General features: G+C 31.2%; 1 protein-coding gene across 1 annotated transcript in view; it reads left to right on the forward strand.

Annotated features, from left to right (window-relative positions):
- The window catches only part of Msh6 (DNA mismatch repair protein Msh6), a 68,599-nt gene that overhangs the window by 29,128 nt on the left and 22,692 nt on the right, over positions 1–16,779 (forward strand). The window contains exons 12-15 of the mRNA XM_075370645.1: positions 2,191–2,303; positions 3,233–3,388; positions 12,733–12,890; positions 15,892–16,001. Of these exons, the coding sequence (XP_075226760.1) occupies positions 2,191–2,303; positions 3,233–3,388; positions 12,733–12,890; positions 15,892–16,001 (537 nt within the window). The remainder of the gene's footprint in view (positions 1–2,190; positions 2,304–3,232; positions 3,389–12,732; positions 12,891–15,891; positions 16,002–16,779) is intronic.

Consider the following 16,779-nt stretch of genomic DNA (forward strand, 5'->3'; position numbering starts at 1 on the left):
GTAAAAAAGATAACGTAGAAAATGTAGAAGAAGAATGGGAGAATGTTAAAAAGGAAATTCTTAAATCAGCAGAAGCAAACTTAGGCGGAATAAAGAGAACTGGTAGAAAACCTTGGGTTTCAGACGATATATTGCAGCTGATGGATGAACGTAGAAAATATAAGAATGCTAGTGATGAAGAAAGTAAAAGGAACTATCGGCAATTAAGAAATGCTATAAACAGGAAGTGCAAACTGGCGAAAGAAGAGTGGATTAAAGGAAAGTGTTCAGAAGTGGAAAGAGAAATGAACATTGGTAAAATAGACGGAGCATACAGGAAAGTTAAGGAAAATTTTGGGGTACATAAATTAAAATCTAATAATGTGTTAAACAAAGATGGTACACCAATATATAATACGAAAGGTAAAGTCGATAGATGGGTGGAATATATTGAAGAGTTATACGGAGGAAATGAATTAGTAAACGGTGTTATAGAGGAAGAAGAGGAAGTTGAGGAGGATGAAATGGGAGAAACAATACTGAGATCTGAATTTAAGAGAGCATTAAAAGATTTAAATGGCAGAAAGGCTCCTGGAATAGACGGAATACCTGTAGAATTACTGCGCAGTGCAGGTGAGGAAGCGATTGAGAGGTTATACAAACTGATGTGTAATATTTATGAAAAAGGGGAATTTCCGTCAGACTTCAAAAAAAGTGTTATAGTCATGATACCAAAGAAAGCAGGGGCAGATAAATGTGAAGAATACAGAACAAGTAGTTTAACTAGTCATGCATCAAAAATCTTAATTAGAATTCTATACAGAAGAATTGAGAGGAGAGTGGAAGAAGTGTTAGTAGAAGACCAATTTTGTTTCAGGAAAAGTATAGGGACAAGGGAAGCAATTTTAGGCCTCAGATTGATAGTGGAAGGAGGATTAAAGAAAAACAAACCAACATAGTTGGAGTTTATAGACCTAGAAAAGGCATTCGATAACGTAGACTGGAATAAAATGTTCAGCATTTTTAAAAAATTAGGGTTCAAATACAGAGGTAGAAGAACAATTGCTAACATGTACAGGAATCAAACAGCAATAGTAACAATTGACGAACATAAGAAAGAAGCCGTAATAAGAAAGGGAGTCCGACAACGATGTTCCCTATCTCTGTTACTTTTTAATCTTTACATGAAACTAGCAGTTAATGATGTTAAAGAACAATTTAGATTCGGAGTAACAGTACAAGGTGAAAAGATAAAGATGCTACGATTTGTTGATGATATAGTAATTCTAGCCGAGAGTAAAAAGGATTTAGAAGAAACAATGAACGGCATAGATGAAGTCTTACGCAAGAACTATCGCATGAAAATAAACAAGAACAAAACAAAAGAAATAACAAAGAAGGACCACTGAATGTGAAAATAGGAGGAGAAAAGATTATGGAGGTAGAAGAATTTTGTTATTTGGGAAGTAGAATTACTGAAGATGGACGAAGCAGGAACGATATAAAATGCCGAATAGCACAAACTAAACGAGCCTTCAGTAAGAAATATAATTTGTTTACATCAAAAATTAATTTAAATGTCAGGAAAAGATTTTTGAAAGTGTATGTTTGGAGTGTCGCTTTATATGGAAGTGAAACTTGGACAATCGGAGTATCTGAGAAGAAAAGATTAGAAGCTTTTGAAATGTGGTGCTGTAGGAGAATGTTAAAAATCAGATGGGTGGATAAAGTAACAAATGAAGAGGTATTGCGGCAAATAGATGAAGAAAGAAGCATTTGGAAAAATATAGTTAAAAGAAGAGACAGACTTATAGGCCACATACTAAGGCATCCTGGAATAGTTGCTTTAATATTGGAAGGACAGGTAGAAGGGAAAAATTGTGTAGGCAGGCCACGTTTGGAATATGAAAAACAAATTGTTAGGGATGTAGGATGTAGAGGGTATACTGAAATGAAACGACTAGCACTAGATAGGGAATCTTGGAGAGCTGCATCAAACCAGTCAAATGACTGAGGACAAAAAAAAACCCTCATATGTTAATGTTTATTTCCCAAAAATATCTAAAATGTTCTAAAAATATCAAAATATCTAAATGTTTATTTCCCATTAATTTTATTTTCTCCATTGTTTTACTGGTATAATGAAATCAGATTTGCATTTCATTGGTAGTATTATTACATGCCCTGATTTAATTTCATTAATATTTACAGGTATTGGATGCTGTTACATTAAGGAATCTTCATGTTCTTGAAAATTCATCAGGTGGTGTTGAAGGCACTTTATTGCATAAACTTGATAACTGCTGTACTGCATTTGGAAAGAGGTAAATATTAAATACATCCATTTAATAAATATGCAGTGATTCACAAAAAATATAATAAACTTTCAGGGCATGTTCTACTGGTGTAAATAAAGAAGAAAGTTCAAGTAACCATTTGGAAACTATTTGTTAGTAAGTGTTGGCTGTGAAAGATTTCAGCCTGTCTTCTGTGATAAAATTAAGCCATATTGTAATTCTTGGAACCCAAATTAACAGGTGCATATAAGGGAAGTATATAAGGGGTTTTTACATAAAATATGACCTGAAAAATTGAGAAAAAATAGGTCTCAGGAATAAATTCAGTATTAAAAATGTTTCTTGAAAGTGAAGAACATAATTTGTCTAGGTTATGAAAATATATCATCAGATAAAAGAGATAAAGAACTGAGACGGAAAAATTTCAGTCTCCATAGTAGAGCAGTAGTGTCTCAGTTTTATATCTGGAAGGTCCTGGGTTCAAATTGTGAACAGGCATGGCATGTCTCATGTGTTACAAATTTTCCATTCCACATTCCCACGTACAAGTTCAAGCTTATATGGTGAATCTATTAAAAATAAAAAAAAACTGTTTGGTGGAAAAAAGAATCTTTAATATTGACAATGCATACAACTAATATTAATTTTTTATAATTTCTTGATAAAATGTTCTTTACCTAGTTTTTACTGTATTTCAGTGGTTTTCATTTAAATAATATTCGAAGCAGTTTTGTTCTCTTGTATGTTGTTACATTTTTTTTGTCATATTTTAGAATTATTTTATATATAGTTTTGACTATGTACATTCAGTAAAAAAAAAATTAGTATTTTGCTCTAATGTAATTTGTGTTTCTTAAAATGTATTAAATCATTTGTTATAAAAATTAACTAAACTTTTTTGTTATTATTGTATGTTTAGTAACTTTATATTATATATAACTATTTTTGTTATACAGGTTATTATATCAGTGGATGTGTAGCCCATTATATAATGTTAAAAGTATAATTAGTCGTCAGGAAGTTGTATCAACTTTAATTCAGAATTCACATGTAGTTGATGAAGTAAAACCATTATTAACACAGTTGCCTGATTTAGAAAGACTGTTATCAAGGTTGGTGAAATAATTTTTTTTTCAAGTTTTTGTGGTAAAACATTATTATAATACTACTAAAGAGACTATTTGAAATTTGTAAAATAAATGGAACTGCATGTACCAGAGTTAGCTGAAGTAAGATCCTTATTTTCGTCCGTTTAAATATTATAGTAAACATAAAAGTTTTATAAAGTACTAGATTTTGTATTAAATTAACATAATAAAATAATTTAATGTTTTATTAAATTTCTAAGCATTAAATAGAATTATGGGGAAATGAATATCTTAGTCATTTTGTTAGAAAAAATGTTTATTTAGATTACATGTACTCAGTTATAAATTTCAACTTCAAATTGTAAATTTTTATTTGTTTTGAGTCAGGTATCATGTTTAATGGTTTGACTCCATTTTTATTATTATAATATTCTTTGTTCATTTGCTGGCACTTAGCCAGAATGTTAAGTTCAAGTTACATTATATAAACACAGAACATAAACAGGTATTACATTTTTGACATCAGATACAGGTTGCAAATAAATATGAAACCTTAAAACAATTAAATATTGCTTAAAATATAAATTCAGTCAGCAGTCTGACATGAGCTGTAAGCACTCATAAAATGAGTAAAAGCTATTATTTTATAAGCCAGTTATATTTTGTTTTAAACTTATCAAACTTGAGCTAAGCAAGTTAAAAAAAATTATTCCATTTCCAATTATTTTTTCCTACATAGAGGAAATTAAGTGATGGATGAACTGCACACTTGAATCTTGAGTTAAGGGTGTAGATGTTCAGAAGGGATATTTTCCTGACTTGCTTTTTTGTAAAATGGAGTATATATACAAGATCTTTCTTTTCTGTTTAGCCTTCGGAACCCCCCCCCCCCCTTAAGGTATTACTTCAGAGAATGATATGTATGAATGAAGTGTAGTCTTGCACACTTTCAGGTCAACTATTTTTTAAATGTGTGGTTAATTGAAACCCAGCTACCAAAGAACACCATTATCCACGATATATACAAGATCTATACAAAACTTATTGACCTTTTTATTTTAAAATAAAAATATCTTGCTTGTTCAATTCAATTTTTAGCTATTACCTCCTTCCAAGTGTGATTCTCATGATGTAGTACACTAAACCCTGCACTTATCCCACTGTTAAAAATTTATGGAGGTATTGTTTTAGTGATTTTCAGCTTTGTCATTTCATCTTTTTAAATTTCCTTTTGCCTCATAAAGACATTTATGTGGTATTTTCAGTTCGAGGAAATATCATAATTCACATTGGGAAGAAATAAAGAAGATATGCGACTAACAAACTTGGAGGGTCTGTATGTGTGTGGTTAAAAAAAAAGATTTTGCACTAGATATAAGGAATGATCCGGGGTATTTCATGATGGAGTGTCTAATTGTCATTTATTACCATAGATCTGGTGTTTTGCTTCCAACAGAATCACTAAGTGGATAAAAACCTTGTTTATAATAGTATTTATTAATGTTTAACCTTCTGGATATTCATAATGTACAAGTCTTCTATATTTATTTATTATGCTTTTACGGCCAACATGGGACCACTTAAGTCAATTTTAGTTGGATCTTTTCTGAGAAAAGCGTGTTATTTTACTCTTCCGAGCTGCCCAGTATTTCTTCATCCGTTCAGATCTTGCTTTCTTTTCTTCATCCGTAAACACCCTCTTCGTTGTATTTTGTCGTTTGTCTGTCTTTTGTTTAAATCTAATGCTTTTATCTTTTAGCTTTGTAATTTTTCCAGTTTTATTCTGTAGGTCAGTCAGGGAAATTCCCAATTCTTTCATATCTTCTCTAATTTCTTTGATCCATCCTACTTCTAGCTTTTGGAACCAGAGCTTTTCAATGATATTTCTTGACAGTCTTGTTTGCGGTGTCCTTATGAGATGACCAAAGAAAGAGATTCTTTTTTTCCGCATAGTATCAGTAACAGGCTCTATTTCTCGATACACCACCTCATTTGGCACAATCCACCATTGGCCTTCTTTTTGGTGTTTTTTATTGATACACGTTCTGACAATTCTCCTCTCTATTTTCAGAATTTTTTCAATTCGGTTTTTCTGAGTGATTTTGAAAAGGGTCTCGCTTCCGTAGGTGACTTCTGGCTGTACTACAGTTTTATAATGTTTAAGTTTTGTTTTAGCAGAAAGGCATTTTTTGTTATATGTTGACCAAGTTAATTTTTGGGATTTAATCATTTTATTTGTCTTGTTTTGCCATGTCACTTTTTCATTTAAATTATAAGTTATTATTTCCCCTAGATATTTAAATTGTTTTACTATTTTCATTTTCTGATTGTTTACCGTAATGTGCTCTATTACCAGAGGATCTATGGCCATTAGTTCAGTTTTTTCGAAAGAGATATATGAAGCCCTATCTTTTGTGCTAGGTTTTGAAGGCTCATGATTTGTGTTTTGGCTTCTTGAATATTATTTGCTAAAAGAGCGAGGTCATCTGCAAATCCTAGGCAATTTAGTGTGATGGAGTTTTTCTTAGTACCCATTTTTATATTTTTGGGATTTATTTCATACCATTTTCTCATGACAAATTCAAGGGCGCAGTTAAAAAGGAGTGGTGAGAGGCCGTCTCCTTGCCTCAATCCAGTTTTTATGTAGAAGGGTTGAGAGAGTTCAGCTCTGAATTTCACTCTGGACTGGGTATTGGTTGAAGTTAATTTTATCACGTTTACGAGTTTAGGGTGAAGGCCCAGGTTTTTCAGAATATTCAGCATGGATGGTCGGTGTATACAATCATAGGCCCTTTTAAAGTCGATGAAGGTGATTATTAGTTGTTTTTTCCGTCTTTTATATAAGTCCATCATAAGTGTTAGGGATATTATTTGCTCCGGGCAACCTCTCCATGGCCTAAATCCCCCTTGGTATTCCCCAAGTTCCAGTTCAAGTTGGTCTTTGCATCGGTTGTATATGATTCTCGACAGGATTTTGTATGTGCAATCCAGAAGAGATATGCCTCTGTAGTTTTCCGGATTAGTTTTATCCCCTTTTTTATGTAATGGATGAATGAGGGCTGTGGTCCAGTGTTCTGGAAGTTTTTCTTCGTTCCATATTTTCACGAGGCATAGATGTAGGGAAGTTTTGACTGAATAAACTGATGAGTGTTTCCAGAGTTCTGCGAAAAGCTGGTCTTCTCCGCTTGCTTTGTAGTTTTTTATTTCATTTAAGGCTGCGAGAACTTCTTGAATTGTTAGCGGGTTGATATTTACTGGTGAAGTTTTAACTGGAGTTTCAGTGTCAATCTCAAAAAGCTCTGGGGGGTCGTCACAGTTGAGGAGTCTATTGAAGGTTTCTGCCAAAATTTCAGCATTTTCTTTATTGGTGTGGGCCATATTTCCTTTTTTTCCTCTCAGCATAAGGGTGGGTGGTTCATATCTTTGAAGAGCCTGACCAAAAATTTTATAATAGTCTCGGAAGTTAGTTTTCTTGGAACTTTCTTCTATTTGCTGAATCAAGTTTTTGTGGGCTTGTCGTTTGGTTCCTCTTATAATTTTCTGAGTTATTTTCCTTTGTTTGGTGAATTCATGGTTAGATTCTTCAGTTTTCTGGGTTTGGTGGTTGATCCAAGCCCGGTGTCGGTCTTTGACTGCTTTGTCACATTCTTCATTCCACCATTGGTGTTTTTTTCTTGGGTTTATAGGGGCTAGTTCTTCAGCTATTTCTTTCAGTTGGGATGTCAGTTCTTTTAAATTATTAGTTAATTTGATTTTTTTTGTTGTTTCTTCAAAGATGGCATTGTTTATTAATTTATGTGGATCATAAGCTCTTTTGTTTTTAGGTTGGGATTTTTTCTTTTTATGCGGGGTGAATTTTATTTTAACTTTAATTAAGTAATGGTCCGATCCAGTATCTGTTCCTCTCAAGACTTTTACATTATAAATCTCCTTGTGATAATTCCGGTCCATGCAAACATGATTGAGTTGCCATTCCCCTTTTTTCCAATCTGGGTGTTTCCAAGTCTTCAATTTGTTTGGTTTTCTCATAAAATAGGTGGATTTTGAGATCATATTATGGTTTCTGCAAAATTCTACAAGTCTTTGGCCGTTCTTGTTAGTTTTCTTTTGGGCAGGCCATTTTCCGATAATATCACGATATCTTCGTTTTTACCAAGTTGGGCATTAAAGTCCCCTATTAAAATCTTGGTGTGGGTCTTATTTATGTTGTTTGCAGTTTGGTCAAGAAGTTCCCAGAATTTGTCCATCTCTTCTCTATCTTTTTTAAGATTGTTTTTATCATTGGTGGGAGCATGGACATTTATTATGGTGTAGAATTTATTGACTGATTTTAGGGTTAAGGTTGAAATCCTGGGGGAGTAAGACTTAAATTCTACGACTGAATCAATTATTTTAAGATTGATTGCAAATCCTGTTCCAAACTGTGGGCAATTCTTCATCACACGTTTCCCGGGGATTCCTTTGTAAATTCTGTAACCCTGAGATTCAAACGGCTCTCGATCGGTGTTTCTCATTTCTTGAAGTCCTGCGATTAGGATATTTTGTTTGTCCATTATGTCTGTTAGAGTTTTTAATTTGCCGGGTTGAGTTAGAGAATTAATGTTGTAAGTGGCAATGTTGTTTATTTGCTTGTGTCTTATCCTCAATTTTGAAGTTGTGTTGTTTTTGGGTGTTTCCAAATGCTCCGATTCATTGTTATCTTTTAAGCAGCTGCCCACCGGATCCGAGTGCAGCCTTCTCTGGTATTTACCAGACGGTGGATTTTTTCTTAAAAGACCTTCCATATTTGACTTTCAAAGGCAAGTCAGCCTTGGGTGGGAATAAATTCCCGAGTTACAACTCTGGATGTGATCCAGAGAAGTGTTCAAGTCTTCTATAATAATAATAAAATCATCAGTTTTAATCCACTCTTAAGCTTTTTGTTTTCTTTACCTTAGGAAAGTTTGATGATATCCATTGGGATGTCTGAGCCTTAATCTATGGTCATAACCCTCATATGTAAGTTTCATCACCAATTTTTATGTTCTTAAGAAAGTAAGATTGGCTATTGTCACAGTCTAACACACCCTATCCAGTATAGTGTGAAGCTCTTTTATCTCAGTTGAGAGCAGCAAGTTGTAGGATTCAACTTGCATAAACTCAATTCTCATGTTAAAATAACACTAGTTGAATTTTTGCCGATATATCATCATCAGCAACTTCATAGATAGTCAACTGATATTTTTTCATGATAAGATTATAAATATTTCAGTAATTTCAACATCTTATTTTGGTAAATGTTTAATGATTTTTTACATCTCTAACTCCTTTAATATCATCACTGAAAGGTTATTCTATTTTACCTATTGTTTCAGCTATTTTATGAGCTGTTGTCAAAACTTGATATATCGTTCAGCATGTTTTATTATGAAGGAAGTTATAAAACGTGAAGATAAAATTATATATAAAGATATAAAAACAATGAAGAAAAAATTTAACGAGTGTGTCGGTACATAGACATACTACAGAAGCAAATTTTTTACGCAATATTATGTGAATTATTAATGGTGCAAAATAATGTATATGCAAATACACAAATTATAATTTTTTTTTTTTTAATAAATATAAACTAATAATGAAATACACATGTAAAAAATATTTATATACATAAAATGTAGAAAAATTGTAATGTAGAATTGAATGTTAATCATCGGATTCTGTCACAGTAATTATTGGTTTGTGGTAACTGATTGATACAGATTTTGAGACTATTTTAAGTATCTTGAAAAAAACAGCATGAAAGTTTATGCCATGTTTTGTTGTAGCTTGCACCTATTGACTATTTGTCGATAAATTAAATATTTAAAAAACTGTTTTAGGTGCTTTTGATTTTTTGTTAACAAGATTGACATTGAAGTCACCAGACAAAATAAATGGTAATTCGTGATATTTGTACCCCATCCATTGAACAATTCATTCGTTATACTCTGCTAGTACTCTCTTAAGGAACATATTTATTATTTCATCACTTTTTTTAATTTAGTTAAATGCATACAATTACCATAACCAATTTAATGCCGTTTTCCAATTGGCATGTAGCTGAACAAAAATCTCCAATATTAGAAGTTTTTAGAACTTATTTCACTTGTAATTGTCTTTGTCTGTAATCAAATTTTGAGATTATCACATTTGTAATGTCATTTTTGTTTTTTATATAATGCAACTCCTGCAGCATGATTTTATTCTCTTTTAAATTTAGCAATGCAATTGAAATGTGTCTAGATGCAATAGTATCTATACATAACACGTGGTAGGCATATTGAGGGAATCAGCCAGCGCATGATGCTCATTTTTCCTCAGTTGACTCCCCATGTTGAATACTGCGTTAAGAAGCTTCACTTCATAAATATAAAATTTATGAAAATTTACAAATTTTATGGAATTTATGAAAGATTGCAGAACAATGACTGACTTTCCTGACATGGAAAAAAAATTTTCATGTACAAAAAGTTCAACTAAAAGGAACTTACCTCATGACCACAGCTTCTTCAGAAGAAAAAAGTTGAATAATTTTTTGAAAGACCTTATATGAATCAACACAATTAATTTATTAAATTAGGATGTAAAGTTTCCTTTACTCCTTGTTCAATATAATTCTGTGTTATTTTGTACATTAAAATATTTTGCATGGGGTGACTTTCATAGAATGTATATTACATAAATTAGATAGATAATGAAATGAATATTATAATAAAACGATAATTCATGGTCAAAGGAATGATAAAATGGGAAAAATGACAAATTACAGAATTATTAACTTTGTATATACATCCAATTATTGTAATAAAAAAGGTAATGGTAATACATCCTAATTAAAATCTTCCAGAAATCAAAATTTGCTGCAATTATTTTTACACTAATGTAGTAGACAGTGTGTGTTTCATAACCTTTTTCTATCTGATGAATACCAAGTCTGCGCAATAAATTAAAAAAATTTAAACCTGTTGCAAAAAAATTAAAAAGAACGAAACCATAATGCATTTAACACAATAACAAAAAAGAAAAAAGAATTGTTCATAGATTTATGTTTAGGTTTACATATTTTTTATTCATCCGTTTTTGTTTATTAGAGAAGACAATTATTCTTTATCTGAAAAGATTCTTTTCCTTTTCTGTAAAAAGGACATAAATTTGTTACATTACTATTTTTACCATTTTGGCTTCTTTTTTCCTGTATATATTCAATTCATCTTGTTTACATTATTTCCTAATCAAAATTTTTTTTCCGTTATGAGGGTGGGCTAAGAAGTTACTGGCTTGACATAAAGATGGCATCAGCAGGTTTAATTTCTTATTGGTATTCTGTCGTATCAGCCTTCACTAGGTTTTATACCAAATTTCAGGTTAGTAGCTCTATTAGTCTAGGTCTACAGCCTTTTGAAAAAGATGCCTTTGTTATTTTCATGAAAATGGAGGAATTGGAAAAACATGTGATTATAAAATACTTCTATATGAATGGTTTAATGCACAAGAAATATATTCAACACTAAAACTTTCTTCATCATATTCAGTGATAAAACAGTGGGTTTCTGAATTCAAATAAGGTCACAAAAGTACTGATGATGACCCATACTCCAGGTGCTCTTATCATTTCAGGTCACAACTCCTGAAATGATAGAGAAAATCCATATAAACGTGCTGGGTGACAGCAGATTAAAAGCACGTGAGATAGTTGAGATTGATAAAATGTCAAATGAATGTGTAGGCAATATTTTATATTATTATTTGGGCATGGAGAAGCTCTACACAAGGTGAATGCCATGTTTACTAACGCTTGAGCAAAAGTTGCAATGGAAAATTGTTTCAACTGAAAATTTGGTATTGTACAAGTAGAACCCCAGTGAATTATTGTGTCGATTCATAACTGTGGATGAGCGTTGGGTCCACCACTACATTTCTGAAAGTAAACAATCAAAACAATGGACAGAACCAGGTGAACCAACCCCAAAGAAGGCAAAAACAGCTTTGTCAGCCAATAAGGTTATGGCGACTGTTTACTGGGATAAAAATTATCTTTATTGATTACCCTGAAAAGGGTAAAACAATGACAATGCATCAGGTCATTCGTCAATCATCAGAATGGCTAAAATCAGTGAACTGAAGTTTCAGTTACTTTCCCTACTAACTTATTCACCAGATTTAGCATCCAATGATTATCACCTATTTACTAACCTCAAAAATTAACTTGGTGGATAACAATTTAAGCTCAACGATGAAGTCATTGATGCTATAAAGGTTGCTTTGAGGAGCTCAATGAATTGTATTATAAAGTTGGTTTAACTACATTAGAGCACTATTATTAAAAGTGTATTAGTCTTGTGGAGATTATTTTGAAAAATAAAAGCAAAAAATCCAAAAAACTGTTGTTTTCTTTGTCATGTCAGAAACTTTTCAGCCGAATGTAGTTTCTTCAAAAAATAAGACTATTTTATACATAAGTAAGTAATGATTTGTTCTTTACTCAAAAATTTCTTTTCAACTTATGTATTGTTTCTCTCCTCCATTCTATTGAGTTTTTGTCTGACTTGTTTTCAATCCCAGAATAATCTGATGTGAAACAATTGTTTCCATAAACCTACATGTGTTTAAAAACAGATAAGATAATTTTATCAAATGTTGTGTTAGAACATTACTTTGTTATGTAATGTCTGTTATTGGTGAAATAGCTGGTGTTATTGGTGAATGGTATAATTGCAAAGAAATTATGTACAAAAACTCATTAATCAGCTGGAATTAGCTTCTTTTTTCATTTTTATGTACAGGTATGGTTAAAAAAAATTCAGATGGGTGGGTGACAGTTAACAAGTGATAAATTAGAGAGGTCTTACTGTATTTGAAATGCATCATTGAAATTTAACTATAATAATAAGTAAATACTACGGAATTTATTGGTTTTTACTTAAAAATAAAATCTCAACATTTCTCGTTTTTGAGTTGATTGAATGTTGAAATTCACCATAGTTATTTAAAAAGTACTTGAAAAACTACAATACAACAGTTTTTAGAAGTTTTTGAGTAAGTAGCAGAGAATTCATTTTATTTTTCAAGGACTTTTGTACTAAACATGTACAAAGAAAACTTCTTTTAAATATTGAGCTTTACATACTAATAGTTTGTGATCTTCCTATACTCTAAAAGCCAATTGGTCAACACAGCTTTTATTGGAAGATTCCAAATCACAGAAATGTGCTCCTAGTCATACTCTTTTAAAAATAAGCCTGTAATGTCTTGTTTTTTTAAAATAACAGTATTAATAGGAGGTAAGTTCTTAAACTTTTTGACTATTATTTATATATCTTTCTAACATAATATATATTGGTTAATTTCAGAATTTATGCCCAGAGCACATTTGGTTTAGAACCATCACATCCTGAAAATAGAGCAATTATGTTTGAAGAAAAAACTTATTCTAAAAAACGTATTGTTGAATTTACTAATGTACTAAGTGGTTATCAGAATGCTCAAAAAATTGCTGAAATTTTGCAAGGTATTTTGTTTTAATTCTTCATTATTAATTAATTTCTATGATGTTATTAAAGAAATAAGTATTTATTTTGCCTGCTGTTATTGTCAGAGATTATATTTTATGATATTAATGTGCATAAATAAGGAACTGTTTATTTCATTTTTTTTTATGTAAAATTCATTAAGCAAAATATTTTTGAATTATTTTTCAGTTACTACTTTTATAAAGACGATTAATTATTTTTCCCAATTTTTTCTATATAGTGTTATAATAATCTTAACCTTTTAACATATTAGATTTTATTTTGTTAAATATATGTTATAGTGAATTGAAAAGTATACTAAACTTCTTGATATTTTTCATTTATTTAAAAATATTTTTAAAATTAAATGGAAAATTCTACCCAAATTTGTAATTGAAGCTACTACAATTTATTTTTGTAACTTCAATGTCGTTAATATTTTTATCTTGCACTAATATATGAGGGATATCTCTAAAGTAAAGACCACTGGGAAATTTCTCTCCTTAAGGTGGACAAACCTGTGTTGTCATACATGGCCATGTTAGTATTGTACACACTGCATTGTTGTTTGTAAGTTGTCGCATTGCAGTATCTTTGATTGCGTGTGAGTTATGTTATAGAATGAATAGGAAAATCGATGTTGACACCGACTGTGAAATACATGGAGTCATCCATTTTTTAAACCATCGTTAAGCTGGCTGAAATTCATAGGCAGTTACTTGCTGTGTCTGGTTATAATGTAATGAATTAAAGAAATTCTGAAAATGGTGTGAAAGGTTTATAAATGACAGAATTAATGTGCATGATGAAGAAAGTTCGGGGAGGCTCTCGATAATCACTGAGGGACTTGTTGAAATGCATCAATGAAATCAGAAAAGATCATCACTCAACAATTTCTGACCTGGCCCTTCTTTTTCCAGATATTTCAAGAGCTGTTATTGGTTGCATTGTTCATGACCATTTAGACTTCAGAAAGGTTTGTGCATGTTGGGTGCCGCATGTCTTTAATGGAACGTCACAAAAAAATTCAAATAGGATCTGCTTTGGAATTTTTGATGTGCTACACAGAAAAAGGTGATGAATTCCTTAATTCAATTGTTAATGCCAGTGAAACATAGATTTTGTATTACATGTCAGAGAGAAAATGGCAGTCAAGTGAATGGTGTCATCTTCAGTCACCGACCAGACCAACAAAGGTCAAGCCACCACAGCCATTTGGATGCAGACAGATGGCCACAGTCTTTTGGGATTGGTTTGACATACTGCTAATTGATTTCATGCCATGTGGAATGACTATAAATACAGAAGTCTACTGCAAAATTGTATGTAAGTTATGGTGCGGCATTCAAAATGGTGATGTGGGCAGCTGACCAACGGCATCGTCCTGCTGCATGATAATGCACATCCACATGTTGTGGATCCGACACGTGATTTACTGAGAATATTTGGATGGGAAATTTATGAACACCCACCATATAGTCCAGACATAGCTCCTGATTACCATTTGTTTGGAAAATTAAAAGAATTCCTGAGTGGTAAGCAATTTGTGGGTGACGATGAACTTAAAAACGCTGTTAATTGGTGGTTAAATGGACTGGCGGCAGAAGAATACGATGAGGGTATATTGAAGCTGCTGTATCACTATGATAAATATCTTAATTCATGTGATAATTATATAGAGCAGTAGTATAATGTATGTAGTTAAAGAGAAATAAAAAATATTTATAAAGTTTTCAGAATAAATTTTTTTACCATGAAATGGTTTTTACTTTAGATATAACCTCTCGTTAAATGTTCACATACATAACCTGTTTTATTGAAATTAGATTCATTGTTTGTAATAAGGAAGATTTTTATATAATGCCTCAAAAAAACCTTCTGTGTTTTCTATTAATTCTTTTTCTAATAACTGTGTTGTTTAGAATTGATAGTAAGATCTGTTGATAGCAGGTTACACTAATTGTGGTTTACTTTCTGAACTTAAAGTACACTTAATAAAGCAAAAAATAATTATAAATATATGAGCATATTATAATCATAGGTCATTGCTGCTAAGTTGTATATAGTATACGAGTACCCTGGACATTAGGATTAAATTAAAGTCTTAATAATAATATTTGAAGATGTAAATGTAAAGATATAATTTATTATATTTAAAGTTTTGATTCAACTTTTAACCTCTTGTAGCTTATATATTATTTGATGATGTAATTGTTAAAAATATCTTAATTTATTTACCAATAATATAATATAAATTATGTTTTAATTTACTAATAGTTAAGAAGTTATTGTTTAATCTTGTTATTTAATGATAATGATGAGGATTTATTTTAGTTATTTGTTGTTTGATGGAAGTTTTATTTAATGGTTTGAATTTATTACTTTTATCACAGTAATTATCTTTCTTAGAAGGAAAAGGAACTTGCTACAACCTAATAACTCTTAATCATATTCTAATGCAGACTAGCTTTTCTGTTAATAGTTGATAATAGCACTGATTAGTTCAAATCTATCTTTAACAACTCCTTTTTGTGTCCAAGATGTATTTGAAAATATATCAAGAATTGCCATAAGTTGATAAGATTTGCTCTGCTTGTTATGTATGACATTATGAATCACTAATTTCTTTGGCATTCCTTGAAGTGTATTTTCCAGTACAGGTAAAAAATTAACGAAGATACAGTATAAAGATTAACCAGTTTTGCCTATTTATTTTACTATTATGACTGACTTGTTTCTATACATATTAAACAAGGAAGATTAGCCTAATCAAATGCCAGACACTTATCAACAGTCAAACTGAAGATTGATTTATCACTGCGCTAACTGACTATTTTTTTAATTGTTTATTTTCAACATACTTCTGGTTAAATTTCTTTCTACTCTACAACAGCCTATCAATGTAGAAGATTGTTTTTATAGTGTAGTAGACCATAAGGAAGTTAAAAGTTACTATTTTTAACTGTAAGGTAGTATAAAAGAAAAACCTTTTTTTTCCAGATTCTGGAATTTGCAATGAATGTGATCTTTTACGTCAATGTTGTCACTTTCCTGATAGTTCTAATCCTGGACAGTTCCCTGATTTAAGTAGTCATTTAACATTTTTTAAGGTAAAGTAACTGTTTATTTATTTTTACATATATAGTTTTCATGTAATTGAGTGCGCCAAGATAAAACTTTACTGATAAGTAATTTAACTGGGTTATAATGTAATTATAAATTAATTTTTCAACATATTTCTGTTATATTTATCTAATTTTTTATTTAATAAATTTAAGCCTAACTGCTTGGTCCACATACATTTCTAAAAATCTGAAAAAGTTTTTACTTTTTTTTTAAATCAGAGAATTTATTTTGTTTTGAATTTTAAAATTTATACTTCTCTTAAAAGAGCACAAAATATAGTTTATTTAATGAATTTTTATAGTTATTGATATAACAATAAAATAATCTTCTACTTTAATGATTTCATATAATGAGTATTCATTTTTCCCCCACACTAATGCTATAAAAGCATCTTAGGTAAGATTGTAAACTGTGATAGAGGGGTCTTGCCATTGGTGATGCTCTCGTAAATGTTTTGTGGAATACCAGTCTGGTATTTCATGCTGGAAAGGGGGAAAGCTCACACAGTTCTTAGCCAGGTGCACAGTGCTGTCTTCTTTTGGCTATGCTGCAGGTACAGGACCATCTTAGGTGATACTACCAATGTAGTGGCTGGACTTGCACCCCTCCACCTCTTCATTTAGGGGAGAGAGGCTACATACAAACTGATCGCAGGCCTTACAGATAGTTGGAATGCAAGGAATTGGGGTACGAGTTGACTCAGTTCTTGACAAGTTACAGTTTCTTCAAAATATATCTGTGCATGTGGGCATTGAGATCCTC

This window comes from Lycorma delicatula, chromosome 7 (genome assembly GCF_047948215.1).
Source record: "Lycorma delicatula isolate Av1 chromosome 7, ASM4794821v1, whole genome shotgun sequence".
NCBI classification, from domain to species: domain Eukaryota; kingdom Metazoa; phylum Arthropoda; class Insecta; order Hemiptera; family Fulgoridae; genus Lycorma; species Lycorma delicatula.